This window comes from Ahaetulla prasina, chromosome 3, assembly GCF_028640845.1.
Source record: "Ahaetulla prasina isolate Xishuangbanna chromosome 3, ASM2864084v1, whole genome shotgun sequence".
In the NCBI taxonomy this organism is placed as follows: domain Eukaryota; kingdom Metazoa; phylum Chordata; class Lepidosauria; order Squamata; family Colubridae; genus Ahaetulla; species Ahaetulla prasina.
In genome coordinates, this window is record NC_080541.1 from 161271914 (window position 1) to 161291672 (window position 19759).

Genomic DNA, 19759 nt, shown 5'->3' on the forward strand with positions numbered 1-19759 from the left:
ATTATATCAAGGTCTCCATCCCAAGCCTCTGGTGCATCTAAAAATTGTCAATATTCATGTGATATAACCTGAGTCTGTAACGGCCCCCAAAGATATTTAACTAATGGACCAAAAGGGGGAGGTGTGTTATCATAAGCCAGTGATGGGTAACCTTTTCCAGACCGAGTGCCCAACCCACCCCCCCTGTGTGGCAGCTGCTGGCGGGAGGAATGGGTGCATGTGCGGCGGAGCTGAGCTGGGGTGACGGCTTGCATGCCCACAGAGAGGGCGCTGTGTGCCACCTCTGGCACATGTGTCATAGGTTCGCCATCACTGTCATAAGCCATGATATCCATCTACAATTGGATACAATTACATTCTGCCAACCATCAAAAAAATCTTCTGATGGGAACAGATGATTAGAGAAAGGAAGGAGAGATAGAGAACATTTATTCCTGGACTTTCTACTCACAATTTAAAGATAAATTATGAAGGACAGCCACCAATTTTAAAGCCACAGAGGTTCAAGAGGAAGCAACAATATCAGCTGGATCTGATTACTGAAGGACATCCAACCTAACTTCCAACTTCAGAACAATCTATTAAGGTGAAGGATGTTATTCCTTTTGTAGAGTTAAATAAGGTTCAACTCATCATGGATAGACTATGCCATCTTCTCCTTTCCCTCAAACTGTACAATATTTTGAATTACCCTAATAATGGGAGCAAATCCTCAAAAAAGGCTTGCAGAGCAAAGGTGGATGTCAAGGTATTTAAGTCCTAATGGTTGACAACCATAGCCAATATTTTGATCAAAGCCAGCTCAAATTCCACTCATTTCATCTTAGGGAGTACATAAGAAAATGGAAACAAAGATGAAGTGATGAAGGAGAATTGGCCCGATGTAAACTTAATTATAAGGGAGAAACTTACCATAGTGTATAGGTAGTAAGCAGATAGGTATAATATCCTTTATCCCAAGAACAAATGGTGGGTCCATATTTTCCATACTGGGCACATGATACATTTTTTGGTTGATCTGGAGCAACTTAAAAAGAAAAGTGGTCAACAGCTGAGATGGGAGGAAATGACTCTTGGTTTGAATCTTTGTTGTTTATAAAAATCATTGTGTAAGAGTCTGTTTGCATTTGAACATTCCAGTGTACAGTGAATCTGTGCATCAAAACCTCTTCAAGGAAAGACCTGCCATGTGTACAGTAATAATACATATATTCCACCAAGGAAGTGAGACCTAAGTTATTACGAGTTCATCCTATTTTCCCCATTAACTCAGAAGAAATAGTATTGTCAAAAAAGTAGCTTGGCTTTGAGGTGATTTTCTTAGATGGATCTGATGTGGGGAAGTGGGTTGCTGAACATTGCAACAAAGCAGTGCTGGTACATGCTGGTAAACATGGATATGTTCATATGTGACTTGTTCTTCTCGCTGCAGTCCTATTTTTGCTAAATAATCCAGCTAAAGTTAAACACTTTATAGCATAAAAGTGGAAAGATGAAAGTCTGTATCTTATTTTCCTAGGCAAAGCCTTAGTGGAGTTACTAATTTCAAATAGAAATAGGACCGGGAGCAAGATGAACAAGAGTTATTGGGAAAAAATCAGAGGAAGAGATAACAGCACATTCCTCTATTCAAAATTTTGAGTGGTTATAACACATAAGCATTTTTATGAGGCTATAAATTGATCAAAGGCAATAATTCTTTTTTTTTGTCTGACAGACAATTGAACAAAGCACCCATCTCACAAAAGGCAAAATCTGCCTTTCCTCAGTTATTTCTATTATTCTAATATTAATTTTCTCCAATTAATTTATCCCACCTAAAGACTTTATCTCATTATGTCTCATTGACTACATAAAACCATATATTCATAATAGAACAATGTTTTCAAAAGTAAACAAATTCCCTTCCCATTTTCTTCTGTACATAGTTAACAAAAGTTTTAAAAAGCTTCTTACTTCCAACAACAACATAAATTCCGCATATGTGCCGTGGCCTCGGTTCTTTGCAATTGCATTTAAATGTCTGCCTCCCAAAAGTATTCAGTAGAATCTGGGTTCTGATTGAAGAATTTGGAGAGCTACTGATAATGGAGTCGTTTTGCAACAAAACGATGTCACAATGCCTACGGTAGAAGTTCTTGTTTAGCCAGCAGGACAGATCCACCGTTGATTTTAATGACAGCTCTGTACCATTTGCACGCATTTGTCCCCTGGAAGGCAGAAAAGAACTCAACAAGGAGAACAGTTAAGGTGCAGGATTTTTCATTTTATTATTTTACTCTTTTATAATTATTGTATTTATTGGTTTTCTTTTTGAGAGCCACACAGAGTTGCTAAATCTTTTAATAAACAAATATTAACTTCTTGCAACAGAACTAAACTGGGTTTTGGACACCATATGTTTTACCCTGTGCCAGTAAAAATGCTTGTGTAGATTCCCCCAACATGGTAAAACAAACAGCTCATAACAGGGACATCTACAGAAGGAGTAAAAAAGAAAAAGGAAAAAAAATCACAGGTGTAGCTGCAACTCGATAGTCAACTTGGTTTTATTAACACCCTATGGCTCCCATTTATGGTCTTACTCTTATTCCAAACTTCTTGATCCTGGAGGTACACGACTATGACTATCATTAAGTGTTGTACCTTATGATTCTTAACGAATGTATCTTTTCTTTTTATGTACACTGCGAGCATATGCACCAAAGACAAATTCCTTGTGTGTCCAATCACACTTGGCCAATAAAGAATTATATCTAACTAGCTATCTACATTCAAAGTCTATCACTAGTGTTATGTTGCTATATAGGCTTTTCCAGCAATTGTCCTCCCAAAAAAACACCATGTTGGAGTAGGGTCTTTTTAAGTGCAGGACCAATTATTCTGGGTTGAACAGCCCCTCTTATCAAATATAGTTTACATTTTGAAATCCCACATAGATACTTTAGGTCCCTCCATCTGTTTTCAGGGCTACCAATTTGGAGAACATAATATTGCTATAAGATGCAGGTAAAAGGCAGCAGACAGAAGGGAGGTCATATTATGCTCTCGGTTTCTCTCGATCATTTAAAGGCCCTTGTTGGGTTTTGGTGCCCATTGTGCTGAGTGACCTGTATCGATGGGGGATTACTGAAGTGAAATATATGACACAAGGAGCACCTGATTGAAGGAAGCTGCTCCAAAGTTGAAGCCTTCTCTTTTTTAACCTTCTGCGAAATCAAGTTATCAATTTTCTCTCTACTTTTGTCTCGGCTTGTTAGCTGTTAAAATATTGTTGGGCAAACCAAGGAATCTCCTGCCATTGCCCTGCCACCTTCAGAATGCCTCCTAGCCAAGTTTCCAGTGTTTAGGAAACACGCATGTAGTGAAAGAAGACAAAATAGTGGGTTTGCTTGCCCATGAGCTGCAACTTCCTGGGTGTTCTCTTCTAAAGCTACTGAAGGGAAATCACATGTGCTTCTCTGAAACGGTTGTACAGGTGAATAAGTTACACCGTGAAAAAGTGGGCTGCGGGCGCTGAGAGAGAAACATGGAGAGACAGAGAAAGGAAGGACTCTACCAAACTCTAATGCTCTCGTCTCCACCTTATTTCTGCTTCCTCCCACTTTTAACTTAGAAATAGATCTGGAGTCGATTGAACTTTCAGGGAAAGATTTTCACGTAAGCAATTTAGCTTGAAGTTGGACTTTCTTGCTTGATATACTCACTGTTGTGTATGTTGTGTACCAAAATTAGCAAAACCACTACCATTTCCTTTGCGTGCCACATCACAGCTTTTACATGTCTCACAAGGCAGGGCCTGTCGAATCCCTCTCTAGAGCAGGGGTCTCCAACCTTGGCAACTTTAAGACTTCTGGGCTTCAACTCCCAGACTTCCTCAGCCAGCAAAGCAAAGTTTAAAGTTGCCAAGGTTGGAGACCCCTGCTCTAGAGGGTTTGCTAGAACACCCAAGCATTGCCAGAAAGGAGATAAGATGAGCCAATAGTAGTAGTAGTAGTAGTAGTAGTAGTAGTAGTAGTAGTAATAATAATAATAATGATGATGATGATGATGATGATGCAGGTTTGTAGGGCCTATCCTGATTCTTTACTAGACACAACTAGAGTAAAAATCCTTGGAATGGAACAAGGCTTCAACTCTGAAAAAAAATGCAAGAAGCTTATTTCTCCCTTTGTCAACAAAAGAGTCTGCATTTGCCTCAGTGGATGACACAACCAACTGTAGAACTATCAACTCTCCAGGAGAGCTTTCCACCACGTTTGCCTGGTGCGCCAGTTGCGCCCCTTTCTAGACCGGGATGCCTTATGCACGGTCACTCACGCCCTCGTGACGTCTCGCCTGGATTACTGCAATGCTCTCTACATGGGGCTCCCCTTGAGGGGCATCCGGAGGCTTCAGTTAGTCCAGAATGCGGCTGCGCGGGTGATAGAGGAGCCCTCGTGGCTCCGTGTGACACCTATCCTGCGCAGTCTGCACTGGCTACCTGTGGCCTTCCGGGTGCGCTTCAAGGTGTTGGTGACAATCTTTAAAGCGCTCCATGGCATAGGGCCGGGCTATTTACGGGACCGCCTACTGCTACCAAATACCTCTCACCGACCCGTGCGCTCTCACAGAGGGACTCCTCAGGGTGCCGTCAGCTAGGCAGTGCCGTCTGGCGACACCCAGGGGAAGGGCCTTCTGTGGGGGCTCCCACCCTCTGGAACGAACTCCTCCAGGACTTCGTCAACTTCCGGACCTCCGAACCTTTCGTCATGAGCTTAAACGCACTTATTCATCTGCGGGACTGGATTAGATTTTAAAGTTATTGGTTTTAAGGATTTTTTTATTATTTATATTGTTTTTTAAATTCGGCAATAGAATAAGTTTTTTAATTGTTGTTTTTTAATTTGTATTTATATGTATTTTAACTGCCTGTGAACCGCCCTGAGTCCTTAGGGAGATAGGGCGGTATATAAATTTGAAAAATAAATAAATAAAAATAAATAAATAAAATAAAACATCCATTCTGGAAATGCTTTTAATGAGTACATTTACTTCCCACCCAAGTGGGGTCTAAATGGGTCTTTTGCACTATGTTCTCGCAATAGCTGTATTCATCCATGTGAACTACCTGGGTAGCTGTAAAAAACAAGAAGCAGGCAAATTCATGGAGGATAAGACAATTGATGATAATACTTATGACAACCATCTGTTAACTCCAGTTGTCCATGAATGCCAGTTGCTGAGTCTTGAATGACTCAATTGCACACGTCATCCATTTGATTACTTGGTGTGAGAAATGAATGATGACTTTCAGTCTCAGCCAGCATAATTCCTGTGATGTTCTTATGATTTTAGTAGCATTTTTTAAACCAGTAATTTATTAGATAGGGGTTTGCTTGGATTTAAAGCAGATCTCACCTTTGAAAAAGCATTCTAGATCAGGGGTCTCCAACCTTGGCAACTTGAAGACTTGTGGACTTCAATCTTTAAAGCGCTCCATGGCATAGGGCCAGGCTATTTACGGGACCGCCTACTGCTACCAAATACCTCTCACCGACCCGTGCGCTCTCACAGAGAGGGACTCCTCAGGGTGCCGTCAGCTAGGCAGTGCCGTCTGGCGACACCCAGGGGAAGGGCCTTCTCTGTGGGGGCTCCCACCCTCTGGAACGAACTCCCTCCAGGACTTCGTCAACTTCCGGACCTCCGAACCTTTCGTCGCAAGCTTAAAACACACTTATTTATCTGCGCGGGACTGGATTAGATTTTAAAGTAACTGGTTTTAAGGGGTTTTTACTATTTATACTGTTTTTAATAATTTGGGCTATAGAATAAGTTTTTTAATTGAACTGAATCCTTAGGGAGATAGGGCGGTATATAAATATGAAAAATAAATAAATAAATAAATAAATAAAATAAAAGGAATTCCGCAGGGTGGTTATTTTTAGTTAATCATTTCAGCCACCTTAAAAGCCCAATGGGCAGATGTATATTTATTTTGGATTTTTAAAAATTGTTTCTATTGTTTCAAAACATTTTTATAGTTTTAACTGTGGCATATTTTTTTATTTGTAAACTGCCCAGAGTCATTGATTGAGATGGACAGCTGTAGAAATGGAACAAATACAATAAAATGGGAAAAAAGTTAATATTTTCTTTTCAAGAAAAAAAAAAGCTACTCAACCATTTACTCTTGCATTCTTCTGATAGCAAAACGTTTACTCCTAGAATAAAAAAAAAACACACAAAGATGTTTCATAATAAACAACTTCAGAACCTAAGTAATTATAAAAGTAAAGAAGAGTTGCTTATACAGATTTCATTACAGGAGGAAATTATGGAATCTGCTGACTTGTTTGGCAGCCTTGGCTGCAATGGAAGCTCAAGCTGAAATCTTTTCGAAGTTGGATAGTCTATGGACTTAAGACTTCCACAGTCAAGAAATGAGAGTCCAGATCCTCTTCATACAAACATAGTTCTTCCTCCAATTTTGCTGTTCAGACTTTCTAGTTCTCTTTCTTGATTCAGTAGTTCTACCTCTGACTACATTGTCTACATCAAATCTACATTACCCATTGTTTGTATCCCCAAGCTCTAATCCCAGGCAGTTCTTTATTTAAAGCAATGAGGACATGATCAGTATCTCTATAGCTTGGATGAAGCTATTTGTTCATATTTCACTCTCCCAACTTGGCAGAAGACTATATAGGAATATTTTTCCTCCTGTGACTCTTCTAGAATATTGCCCTTACTGAAGATAAGTAGGTTAAAAAAGTCCTGGATTTCCAGAATTCACTCACCTGCTCCAAAGAATATTAAAAAACACATTTTTAAAGGTAAACTTCCTATGCTGATCATCTTGATACCTTCTGCCGAATTTTTACTCCTGTTTTTTTAAAATTAATAATCAGTACATATAATCAGCAAATAATCTTTTAAGGAGGAAGACATTTTCATATTTTTGGCACAGGACTGAAAAGTTGGAGTTCACCAGAAACAATCATACTGCATAGGAATAATAAAGTGTGGATTTTCTTCTAGAAGCAGATGCTTCTGCCGAGAAATCAAATGGTTTCCATCCAAAACTTTGTCTTTTATTTCAGAGTCTTGCCTTTCCCTGTATTTTCTTCTCTGCTTCTCTACCCATCCACCCACCCACTCGGTTCAGGAACAATACTTCATGATTTATGTGACTCGTCATGAAACATATTTCTTTGGTTTCTTTTTCTTTTTTTTCAATGATGAGCAATATTTCCCAAGTTTTGTTTCTGGGTTCATGAAGACTGAAACGAAACAGAGAGGAGAATTCGATGAAAAGCCTTTATCAGGTTTATTAGATTTACTTTGAAAGAATCTGAGGGAAGGAATCGGAAATAGGAGTTGTAACCAGATAGAAAAGTGTTGTTTTTAATATTCAACCCTGTGATCAAACTCTAGTGCAGGGGTCACCAACCTTGGCAACTTTAAGACACATGGACTTCAACTACCAAGAATTGTTGCTAGTTGCATGCTGGCTGGGGAATTCTGGGAGTTGACATCCACAAGTTTTAAAGTTGCCAAGGTTGGACACCTCTGCTCGAGAGCAAAGATGGGCAACCAAGGGCCCGGAGGCCCATTACTCCCTAAAATTCTTTTTTTAAACGCTCCTGCAAGAGCCATATTATTGAATATTGTCTAGTTTCCTGCCGGTAGAAGGCAGGAAATAAACTGTCTGTCTGTCTGTCTGTCTGTCTGACTGTATATCTAGTTTATTTCCGTGTGTGTGTGTGTGTGTGTGTGTGTGTGTGTGTGTGTATGCACACACACATACCTGGAGGTATTCTGGGAGTTGAAGTCCTCTAGGCTTAAAGTTGCCAAGGTTGGAGACCCCTGCAATAAAAGGCAATAACTCGAACTACAGGGAAAATTGGACAACTTTATGGAAGGACCTTTGCTTGGGTACTATCTCCCACATGGAATATGGAAAGCTTGGACAAGACTGAGAACAGAGATATCTCAATGTAAGAAGAATTTGAAGATATGGACAATATTACAGAAGATGGAAGCTGTGAATGTGGGGATTTGCAGAATCCTGAACATTTATTGATATGTCATAATCCTGATGAACCATGTACAGTGGATTATTTGTTCCTGTTCAATGATAAAGCTATTCAGACTGCTACTTTCTGGGCCTCCAATGCTATGGAATGTTATATAAATGTTTTAAATCCCTTCTGTGCTGAAAAAAAAATGCACAGAAATGTTTGTGCATGAACTGTAAATAAGTTAGTCAATGTGGAAAACATGCAGCGTCACATTAAAATACGTACAAGATAGATATCTATGTTGTCTAGGTAGATCATTCCTTTTAAGTGGCAAAGTATGTTATCTGTGAAACTATTTCCCTTGCCATCTTTTGGAAGGAGTAAGTGACTATCTGATGAATATCTGACTTCCTCAGATCATTTCCCAAGTATGACAAAACAGAACATCAAAAAGCTATTTCAGTTTCTTTATCTGTCAAAGGAATAGACTGGATGAATGATCAGTTCAGGACATTAAGAAGAAAACCTGTCTCTTTACAAAAATTATTTTCCATGTGGTATAGCAGTTAACAGAGAGGAATTAAACACAGCTACCTATGGCAGTGTGCAGTTGTACACACACACACCCCAAAGTTGGGAGATTTCTAGTATAGCAATAGCACTTAGACTGATATATCGCTTTACAGTGCTTTACAGCCCCCTCTAAGCGGTTTACAGAGTCAGCATATTGCCCCCAACAATTTGGGTCCTCATTTTACCCACCTCGGAAGGATGGAAGGCTGAGTTAACCTTGAGCCTGGTGGGATTTGAACTGTCAAATTGCAGGCAGCCAGCAACCAGCAGTACTGCACTTTAATCACTGCACCACTGGGCTCAGTATGCTTGTAAGTCAGAACAAACTTAATATGTTAAGCCACTAAGATTCACCTTTGGGCAAGATGAGCACCATTGTTTCTTCTTGAACAATTGTCCAAACCAGTACTTCATTTTTGTTATGTAACTGATTCTGTTTATGTTTACACTGTTGGTTTTAGTATTCATAGATTCTATGATTCTTTCATGTTGTTCCAATGTACTATCTGATTTTCTAGCAGTTGTACATCTGAAATTATACTTTCATAGTTTGTTGTACTTGTTAAATTTACCAAGGGAAGCAATCTTAAATATATGCTCTCATGCTCTTTTTTTATTAGTTTTCCTGTTTATCATAGAATCATAGGTTTGAAAAGAGACATTTATAATTATCAGCCTGGTGCAGAAATTCAAATTAAAGCATGCCAGGTAGATGATCTCCAGGGTTCTGGTTGAACAGAACCAAAGAAGATGAGTCAATCACTATCTTTCTTGGCAACTAAGAGATCCCACTGCCCTTTGAGTGTCATTAAGTGTTGTATCATTAAGTGTTAAATTTGTACCCTATGACTTTCATTAAGTGTTTTAAGTATTGTACCTTGATGAATGTATCTTTTCTTTTATGTACACTGAGAGCATATGCACCAAGACAAATTCCTTGTGTGTCCAATCACACTTGGCCAATAAAAAATTCTATTCTATTCTATTCTATTCTATTCTATTCTATTCTATTCTATTCTATTCTATTCTATTCTTAAATGATGTAATGTGACAGAAATTCCTTTCCAAAAAGGAAAGATACCTTTTTGGATGAAGTCTGTGCTATAGTGTTGAAATAAAAAAGGACCTGGAAGTCAAACCTTCCTGCTCAATGCAGAGTCCACTATCCATTATACCTATCTAACAGGTGACTATCCAGCTTGTCTTGAAGACCTTCAGTGAAGGAGAACTGACGATATCATGTAACAGCCCGGCTATCAGCTCATATGGTCAGGAAATTCCTCCCGATACCGGTATTTATCGATGTAATAATAAGCATCCTATAGTAGGAATGGCTTTGAGAGACAGGAAGAGGTGCTGCCTTGGGAACAATGAGATAAAGGAGGAGAGGGGTGAGCTCGCAACTGCAAAATGGGCAGAGAAAGAAACTAGACTAAGTTTTAGAAACTAAAATGGGCAGAGAAAGAATCTATCTTATCAGACTGTAAAAAGAGATGGTGGGTGATTTGTACTTTCAGACTTGCCAAATTTTCTTAATGTAGCCTTACACTAAAATAGCATTAGCTTATTTGATTTGTTTCCCGTCTGAGCTACCCGGGAAGGCTAACCACTCAGCAGATGGTTTTAATCCACTTGTCCTAGTCCTCTGGCGCAACAGAGAACCAGTCTGCTCACTCTTCTGAGTGACAAGCCTTTCAGAAATTTGGAGGCTACTATTCAATCATCTCTTCCATAGGATAAGTATATATTTAATCATTTTCATACAGCTTGGTTTCCAGACTTCTCATCACATTGATAGCTATTCTCCAACGTGCTTCATTTTGACACTGACTTTTTAGAACGATGATGCCCAAAATTAGAGATAGTATTCCAAATAGTCCCCAACTCCAGGGCAGAATGGAATTGAACAATTCCTCCTCATGATCTGGACTCATAACTGGACTGTTAACGCACCTCAAGATGGCATTTACCATTTTAGTAGCTGTATCCCACTGCTAGCTTATATTTAATTTGACACCCAGATTCCTTTCACATGTACTATTGCCAAGATAGGTCTCCCCCATCTTATTCTTGTCACTTTCAGGTTTTTCCCCACACACCCAGATGCGCAACTGTACACATCTCCTTGTTTAGTTCCATCCTATTCATTGCAGTCCTTTTTGCTGAAACCTGTCCAGGTATTTTCGAACCTTTTAAAAAAAAATCTCTTCTAACTAATCCCTTTCAGTTTTGAATTATCTGAAACTTGATAAGCGTCACATCAGATGTCTAAGTCAAGCTGCTGATTTAAAAGTACAACCAGTATGTCTCTCCAAGCTGAAGGCTAAACACAAACTCTTTGCCTTTTGCACAACCGCGAGTCCATCTAGCATCGCTTAGCCCATATTTTTATATTTTATTATTTCATTTAAAGGAATAAGGTGAAATCTTCTGACAAAAGTTTTGCTAGCGTCCACATACGTGAAGTCTATCAAGAAAGGAGTTACTGGTACTAATTGCCTACAGAAGAGCTTCTGGCCTTTCTCTGTCATTTGCATCTCTATAACTGTCCGGTTTGGTTCTGCAATCCAACAAGACAGATACAGACTTCAGAGGATAATTAGAACTGCAGAAAAAACAATTGCTACCAACCTGCCTTCCAGTGAGGACCTGTATACTGCACGAGTCAAAAAGAGGGCTGTGAAAATATTTACAGACCCCATGCATCCCAGACATAAACTATTTCAACTCCTACCCTCAAAATTACGCTACAGAGCACTGCACACCAGAACAACTAGACACAAGAACAGCTTTTTCCCAAATGCCATCACTCTGTTAAACAAATAATTTCTTCAACACAGTCAAACTATTACTAAATCTGCACTACTATTAATCTTCCCATCATTCCCACCACCGATCTCCTTCCACTTATGACTGTATGACTGTAACTATTGCTTGTATCCTTACGATTTATATTGATATTGTTTCCTGATTGCTTATTTGAACCCTATGACTACTATTAAGTGTTGTACCTTATGGTTCTTGATATATATATCTTGTCATTTTATGTACACTGAGACCATATGCACCAAAACCAAATTCCTTGTGTGTCCAATCACACTTGGCCAATAAAGAATTCTATCTATCTATCTATCTATCTATCTATCTATCTATCTATCTATCTATCTATCTATCTATCTATCTATCTATAACTAACTGGGGGCCCTTTCACAAGTTTTTTACCTAAGAATAAGAGGGCTTATTTATTTATTTATTTAGTTGAGTACACATTAGATAATATATATAAGTATGAATTGAATACATAAATACATAAAGTGAATACAATTAAGGGGAACATTAGGACAGGGACGGTAGGCTTCTGGCCTTTTGCTTCTTTCAATAGAAGGGCAGCTTTTAGTAGCACTTTCTGTAAAACAACTAACCAAGCCTGATTTAATATAAAAAGACAGAGACTGGATAATATTTTGCTCCTTAACAAAAAAAAAACCTTAGAAGATTGTCCGTTTCTTTTTTCTCATTTACTCAGAGGTTTTTCCACTTTTGTTTATTTTAAAATATTACTGCTGTTCCGGCTTCACGCTCGGTGGATCTGATCCCCAGAAATGGAACCGAAGTGAGTAGATGAGATCGCTCTGCTTGCAAAAGATTCCAGGGCAGGAGCAAGCAGTTTTGCCCGGCGGGCAACCCATCATCCCGTCCTCCCCAAATCCTCAGGGAGTCGAGAAAAATCTCTCCCTTTCCTTCCCTATTCAGCTCCGTGGGGCAACTCACCCGCAGCAGGACACCCAAGGCAGGCAGCGCGTAGTTCATCGCTCCGCCGGCATCTTCTGTGCTGAAAGAGAGAGAGAGAGAGAGAGGAAAAAGGGAGGGGGGAGAGAAAAGGAAGCAGGTCTCCGCCTTCGCCGTTCTTAGTGCGAACGTCTGAAGAACTAATTTCGGTATTGATTTAATCTGATCAATGACCAGGACATTTAAAAACAATGTTGCAAATTTTAAGGGATAACTGGTTTTCACTTTGTATATTGGTTAAAAATCTGAAACTGGAAATTATTGCATTCAGATGCAAGCCAAACAGTTATCCTCACTGATATTATTTGCTCCTAATAAATGTCCTGCTATCTCTTTTCTATTGACTACAGATTTCCTGGACTAGTTAAATGGTATATTTCTTCCTGAAAGGTGCTATTTATCAAGACAAAAATATATTTAATTTTTTCACCCTTTCCTACACCACTCTCACCAATTTGGGCAGATAAAGAGGAATGGGAATCCTATGGTGAATGAGTAAATGCTACCTTTATCCTCCAGACAAAAACATCTAGGAAATTTCTATTTGAATATAACAATATTTTCCCTTGGAAGATGTCACATTAAAAAAAAATTGGTGTAAAGGTAGGCCTGAACTTACAACAGTTCATTCAGTGATTTTTCAAAGTTATAACAGCACTGAAAAAAATGACAATTTTTCACATTTACCAACCGTTGCAGCATCCCCATGGTCACATGATCAAAATTCAGGCCCTTGGCAGCTGAGTCATATTTGTGTTGGTTGCATGTGATCAGCTTTTGTGACCTTCTGACAAGCAAAGATAAGAATCTAGGGAGACCCAATTCACTTAACAATAATGTTGCTAACTTAACAACTGCAATGATTAACTCAACAAAAGTAGCAAGAAAGGTCATAAAATGTGCCAAAACTCACTTAATACATGTTTCACTTAGCAACATAAATTTTGGCCTGTGGCAGTGGTGGGTTTCAAAAATTTTTACTACCAGTTCTGTGGGTGTGGCTTGGTGGGCGTGGCAAGGGAAGGATACTGTAAAATCTTCATTCTGTCCCCAATCCAGGGGAAGGTTACTGCCAAATTCCAAATTCCTCCCAATTAGCTGGGATTTGGGAGATGGGGCAGGGCCAGTCAGAATTTTTACTACTGATTCTCTGAACTACTTAAAATTTCTGCTACTGGTTCTCCAGAACTGTCAGAACCTACTGAAACCCACCTCTGGCCTGTGGTCATATGTATGGGGAAAAACAAATAAACAAACCAATCATACTATTAATTTTAACAGAAAATGGAGAGAATGAAAGAATAAAATTCTGTTTCTTACATTTATAAGAAAAAAAGTTTGTTACATGTAATTGTCCTGTTTTTAAAAAGTTACTGAAAACATAGTCTGTCATTAGCCTGTGTAGACAGCAAGTTATATACAGGACAGAGGGGCAGTCTGCTTAAGCCCTGGTATATCTGCTTCCCAGGTGAAGTCACTGCTGAAGATTTCAGCCCGTACTAGTAACCATAATGGAAATTGTGTCGACGCGTGATTATATAAATAGTTCCATTCCCCTTTGTTTTCTTTTTCCAACTTTCTTGAACATTGGTTTTGCGCTGCCAATTTCATTTTCGTGAAAAATGTCACTAATGAGAACTGAACAATCTATTCCCATAAAATATGCTCACACAATGATTTTTTTTTGCTACATCACAATATATTTATTCACTATTCTCAGAAGATTGTACTTTCTGTATTGCTTTCCTGTAACATAGACTCTGATATATTTATGAACAAAACAATGTATTACCCTAAATTTTCCATAAACATATTTTGGTTCCATCATCCCATTGCCTAAAAAAAACCCCTCTTCCTTTTTATTACTCTGTAATCCCTTAATTTGGGGTAGAATTGAGGTGAATGGATGGAGCTGAGCATTTACTGGCTGGTTGCCCTTCCTGATGCCTATGCAGAGTTTGCAGCAGATATTTTCTCTTTGCACCCTAGAAGCATCTGCCACTACCTAGGATTAAACTCTCAACCTTCCAAGTGGGAGGTGAGGATCTTCACCACTAGGCCACCATGCCTCTCACCATAATAATGCCTAATATCTATCAAAAATTTTCTTATTAAATGCATCACAATGTTCTATGTTTTCCCACCTATTGCCACTGTAGTGGCAATGGGGAAGATCATAGTTATTTTGAGGAGTTTAGTGACATGTATCGATTTCTCCTTCAAAGGCTAAAAGTTCAGGGCTCATTCTGAGTTAATCTGTCTGTTTTTCACACCTGTTTGCTGGATAAAGGATAAGAGACTTGAGTGGGTGGGAATCTTCACACAGTTGCAAAACTTTCTTTTAAAATTATTTTTATTATCTGTGAAAACCTCAGACATTCAATTCCCATAACAGAGCTATATGCTACCAGATCTGTCACTAGAAGCAGGGCTATGAAGTCATGGTGCCAGGTTTTAATAAAAACTTTAGTACTGGTCTTTAAGCTGGGAGCTTCTACACAGAATCTAGCATTGGATCCTGTGGAAATTGGCCACCCAGGGATATCTCTGCTATCATTAACAATGACATCCTAAGACCTCCTTGCAAGCCTTTAAGAAATTTGGGTACCATCTTGCTTGGTATGTGTGCCTTTTGCATTATTTTTAAAATCTATTTGCTTGAGTTAATAATGAAGCTTCTATTAGATGTTCCAGAGAATTAAAGGGCTCCTTTAATTCTGCTATTTTTGGCAACAGCCGTCCATGTTGATCAAATCTAGTTTTGCCCAGTTAGAAGATTAAGTGATTTCTAAAGGCCACTGAGATAAACTTCTTTTGTATTAGGCTGGTAAACATGATTTTCTTCCAATGAATGTTGATTCCATCCCTTCATTTGGTTTGTTCAGCAGCTCTAAGTGTAACTTCTGTTGATTTACATTCTATTTAATTTAATTTGATTTAATATTAGTTCCTGAAAGCATGCTGAAAGCATCTTATTTTTTGTATTTGTTTTTTGGATCTTCAAATAATTGAAGTTGATGAAATCTGCTGCTAATAGTTATGAATCTAATTTAACTGACTATTAAAACAATCGATCAACTTGATTAATCTAAGTTTAAGGAAGATATTTAGACTATTTAGATGGGACCTAATCCATGAGTTAGTTGTATGTCTTGTTCATCTGAGATATGGCACATCAGTCTAGATGGAGAACTGAAATCTTATTGATTTCAATAATTAAATATAATTATAAATGAATATAATCCAATGCCTAAATGTGATAAATGGGAACTTTCCAGATCACAGTAATAGACTGGGCAGAAAATGTTTTATGATCAGCAGTGTTTCATTGAAATACTACCATCTTATTACTTAGTTAATTTTTCTATTGCAGTTTGATGCTCTTATTTAATTCATGTCAATATTTGATGCCAATAAGATTTAATTCATAGAAATATTTCTCTCATTTTAAACATAAACGAGTCTATTCAGTAGTCTCCCTACCAGACATCCAGAAGCTTATAGAAGAGTAAATTTTAGAATTGCCAAATCTGGATGAACAAGATATACAATAAAATTCTGGATGATCAAAAGATGAGATAGAGCACTAATTTTTTTACATGTATTTGTGCAACCTGAATATGACAGGCAACTCTAACAAATTCCAGAAGAGTAGCTATATTAATTTTATACAAGAGAAATGAAAAAATAGCTTGTAGCAAAAAGGGAAGATTATGTATTTAAATATATGTAAGCCACAGTAAACCATTTTAATATCTCATATTAAACCCGGGGCTTGTTTTCAGCTTAGCATGATATGTGAACTCTGTCATGGTTCTAAAGCATGGTTTATGCATTATATGTGAACCAATATGTTTTATTCTGTGAAATATTGTTAAAACTGTGCCTTACGTGTGCATGATGTGTGAATCCAAGCAATGGGACTTACTTTTGAGTAATCATACAAAACTTGTGTTTTAAGTCTTTATTGAATCATAAAAATACCTTATTTTTCTTGTGATATAAGGAGAATTTATCTTGTCTTTTTTTAAAAATTCCCTAGAGATATATGGCATTAACAATTTCTTTTAACAGAACAAAATCATTCCCGGATTGTAAGGAGACTGACATACATTCTTATTTTATGGATTTAAAGTTTCAAAAAGAAAAGAATGACAAAGAAGATTCTTTATGACTTTTATTTCCACTCCAACTGGCTGTTGCGGTTGTCTATTTCCTCCCTGCATCAACAGCTACTAATTTTAGTTTCTAGAGGTATTGAAGTACTGGTATTTCCATTTCTAGGAAGCCATTCATATTTTTGAGAATTTAAGAAGGTGACTTGTTCTGAGGGGAACGATATCTCCAGGCTAATGTTAAAAAGGCATTTAACACTTTTTAGAGTTCTCAAAATGAGCTCCTTCATCAATACCTAGCTTTCTTTTAAAAGACCACAAAGACTGGATCAGATACTACTACACCATGTAAAGGAAAGAGCTCTCCTGGATCATATAAATGCCCATGTAATCCAGCATGTTGTTTTTCCAAATGATTAAGTTCCAAAGGGAAGCCATCACATAGAAGTATCTCCACTGTTGTATCCAGGAACTGGTATTCAGTCAACTGAATACCAGTTCCTACTACGATTGCGTCTAGTAGCCCTCTACCAATATGCCCTCAATTTGCTTAATTTCCTTTTAAAGCCCTCTAAGTTGGTAGCCATTGTGACATTCTGAAAAAGTTAATTTATAGTCCAACTATGCTTCATGTGTTTTGCTCTTTTACTGTTCCATATCCCTCAACATTCAGTTTCCCTGGATTTTTGTATTATAAGACAAAATAACAACAACATCTCTGTCCATTTTCTCTACATCATAACTGTCTATAATTCTAAAATGTCTCTCATAAACTATTATTTTTTCTAATTTGGACAGTGGGTTTTTCCAGTCTCCTTTCCTCCAACCTTTTCAGATGTTCAGTACAATGTTTGCAATTGGGCACCCAGTATTACATACTCTATTCCACATATGGTCATAGTGTAGATTTCTATGGCATGGTGCAAACATGCTTCCTTAATGGTTGGATACCAGAAACACTTTGCACCTCCTCATCCTTTGAGGGAGTGCAATGATGGTTGGAAGAGAGGGATCCATGTCCTTGAGGTCAGGAGAATTCCTAGGATAATAATAAGAGCAGTTTGCTCTTTCATCCACAGTGAAGAAATAGCCTCAGTAGCTCAGTAGTTTTTCAAGAAAGGCCAAATTGGCCCAGAGAAGCAATATGTGTCATCGCCTAAACTTCAGGGCTAAGCTTGACTGCTGAGCAACATCTTGCTTAGAGTCCTTACGATGGGAATAAAAGGATACACAACAGTTTATTTCTCGCTGCTACTGAATAGTTCCAATAGCAGAGAATATCTGTAGCTCAGGGTTGAACTGTGGAATTATAGGTGCTCTCTCAGAACTCATGTTACCTAGCTGGGTAATGAAACATCACAGTAGTAGTCAATAGTGGTAAATAACTTCTTTGGCCCTCAGAGCCTTAAATTTGAGGAGACTTCCTGCCACCCATTAAGAATGATAGATATTTGGCATGGTCTTTGATGGCTTCAGAGCCAAGAAGGTAAAGGTTCTTGTACCTTCTGTAGGTCAGGTTGCTGATATAACATATCTGGATTTAGTCAGATTTTTCTGGATGATCCTCAAAACTGGGTTCCCCCCCTTCCTTTATATTGCTTATGACTCTGAGGTATATCTTGTACATGCATCCTGTTGCTATGGTTCAGTTGTATACTTCCTTGTTGGGTAAGAAGTTGGGCTTCATATACTGCGGTTTCATTTCATAGTCTAAGTAACTATCATAAATCATTTTACCTTCTGAGAAGATTATTCAGTTGACTTTCGGATCTCCCCTAATTCAATGTACACATTAATTACAATATAAACATTAGAATTAGAGGTTAGAATTAGAATGACGAGTTGGAAGGGACCTTGGAGGTCTTCTGGCCCAACCCTCTGCTCAGGCAGGAAACCCTATACCATTTCAGACAAACAGGCTCTCCGATCTCTTTTTAAAAACCTCTAGTGATGAAACACCTATAACTTCTGGTGGTAAGTCATTCCACTGATTAATTGTTCTGTCAGGAAATTTCTCCTTACAAGGAGAATCAAATTCTAGGTTGCTTCTCTCCTTGATTAGTTTCCATCCATTGCTTCTAATTCTGCTTTCAGGTGCTTTGGAGAATAGTTTGACTCCCTCTTCTCTGTGGCAGCCCCTGAGATATTGGAACACTACTATCATATTACCCCTAGTCCTCCTTTTCATTAAACTAGACATACCCAATTCCAGCAACTGTTTTTATATGTTTTAACATGAATTAACCTGAGAGATGAAAACTGAGATTGTGGCTGCGACTTACTTTTTACAATTTTGTTCAAACAATGAACGGAGAACCTTCAGTTACACTGCTTGAAAACGCAGAGTTTGTGTTCTTTGTGCAAAACGTATATCCTTTTTCTTTTTCTTCAATCCTCATAGTAAACAGCGTTTTGAGGAAAATAGGACATGTTGGTCCGGTCTTCACTTATTGTTTTTAAGCAAGAAAGTAGATTATCTGGTATTAAAGTCTGCTCTTGAATATCTTCATCCGAAAGCAGAAACCTCAACTGGTGTGCCTTTTGAGTGCTTGGGTCTTCATCTTTTGATCCGACCCTGCTTTGCCCACTTCCACTATTCCTGAGAATGAGGCTGATTTTATCAAATAAAGACTTATTTTCATTGGGGTCAACAACAGGCCATGCAGGACTGGTATAATCTTTCCTTAAATGACTTATGGGCGAAACTACCGAATTTGATTTGGTGTCCCAGTTTTGAAAAGGTGTTTCACTGGCGGTGCTGAAAGTAGTTCCCAATTGAGCCTTATTAGAAGTCTGAGGTTTGTATCCATTTCTCACAGTCACATCCAAATTACTGGCCAATGGTACATCTTCTGAGCTACTGACTTTGTCAGAAACTGTTTTGCTTCCCTCCCTTTTTTTCTCCACAGCCCTATAATGGTTCTGCGTCAATATTTCTTCAACTTCAGTTACCACAACATCCAAAAATGGCTCGGAAAAATTATGCGTCTCAGCATCATTTTCCTAAGCAGAAAAATAACATAAAAAGTGTTGAATATTCTAGCATTCACATCATAAAGGTTGGAACATGGAGGGAACAAACACCTATTGAGGTCCTAGCAGCGTCACAGGATTCTGAGTATAGATAGCTTTTGACTTATGATCACAATTAGGAGGTTGTTGCAGTCATAAGTTGAGTTGAACCACAATTTTATGGCAATTTTTACAGTGGTTGATAAGCGAATTCTGCATACCAATGGGCATTTTTCACCTTTGTTTGCCATAAATCAGCAAAATCGG

At 38.2% G+C, this 19759-nt stretch overlaps 2 protein-coding genes across 6 annotated transcripts in view; both read right to left on the reverse strand.

The window, feature by feature from the left end:
- The window catches only part of IL12RB2 (interleukin 12 receptor subunit beta 2), a 31816-nt gene extending 24185 nt beyond the window's left edge, over window positions 1–7631 (reverse strand). Inside the window, exons 1-4 of the mRNA XM_058178949.1 lie at window positions 6780–7631; window positions 6164–6203; window positions 1957–2210; window positions 913–1027 (exon numbers count right to left, since the gene is read on the reverse strand). Coding sequence (XP_058034932.1) covers window positions 913–1027; window positions 1957–2210; window positions 6164–6203; window positions 6780–6837 — 467 coding nt within the window. The 5' untranslated portion in view covers window positions 6838–7631. The remainder of the gene's footprint in view (window positions 1–912; window positions 1028–1956; window positions 2211–6163; window positions 6204–6779) is intronic.
- An 8708-nt stretch (window positions 7632–16339) lies between these two features.
- Window positions 16340–19759, reverse strand: part of IL23R (interleukin 23 receptor) — a 60550-nt gene continuing 57130 nt past the window's right edge. For all 5 annotated transcript variants that reach the window (XM_058178955.1, XM_058178951.1, XM_058178952.1 and 2 more), the window contains one exon: window positions 16340–19483. In XM_058178955.1, coding sequence (XP_058034938.1) covers window positions 18869–19483 — 615 coding nt within the window. In that variant the 3' untranslated portion in view covers window positions 16340–18868. The remainder of the gene's footprint in view (window positions 19484–19759) is intronic.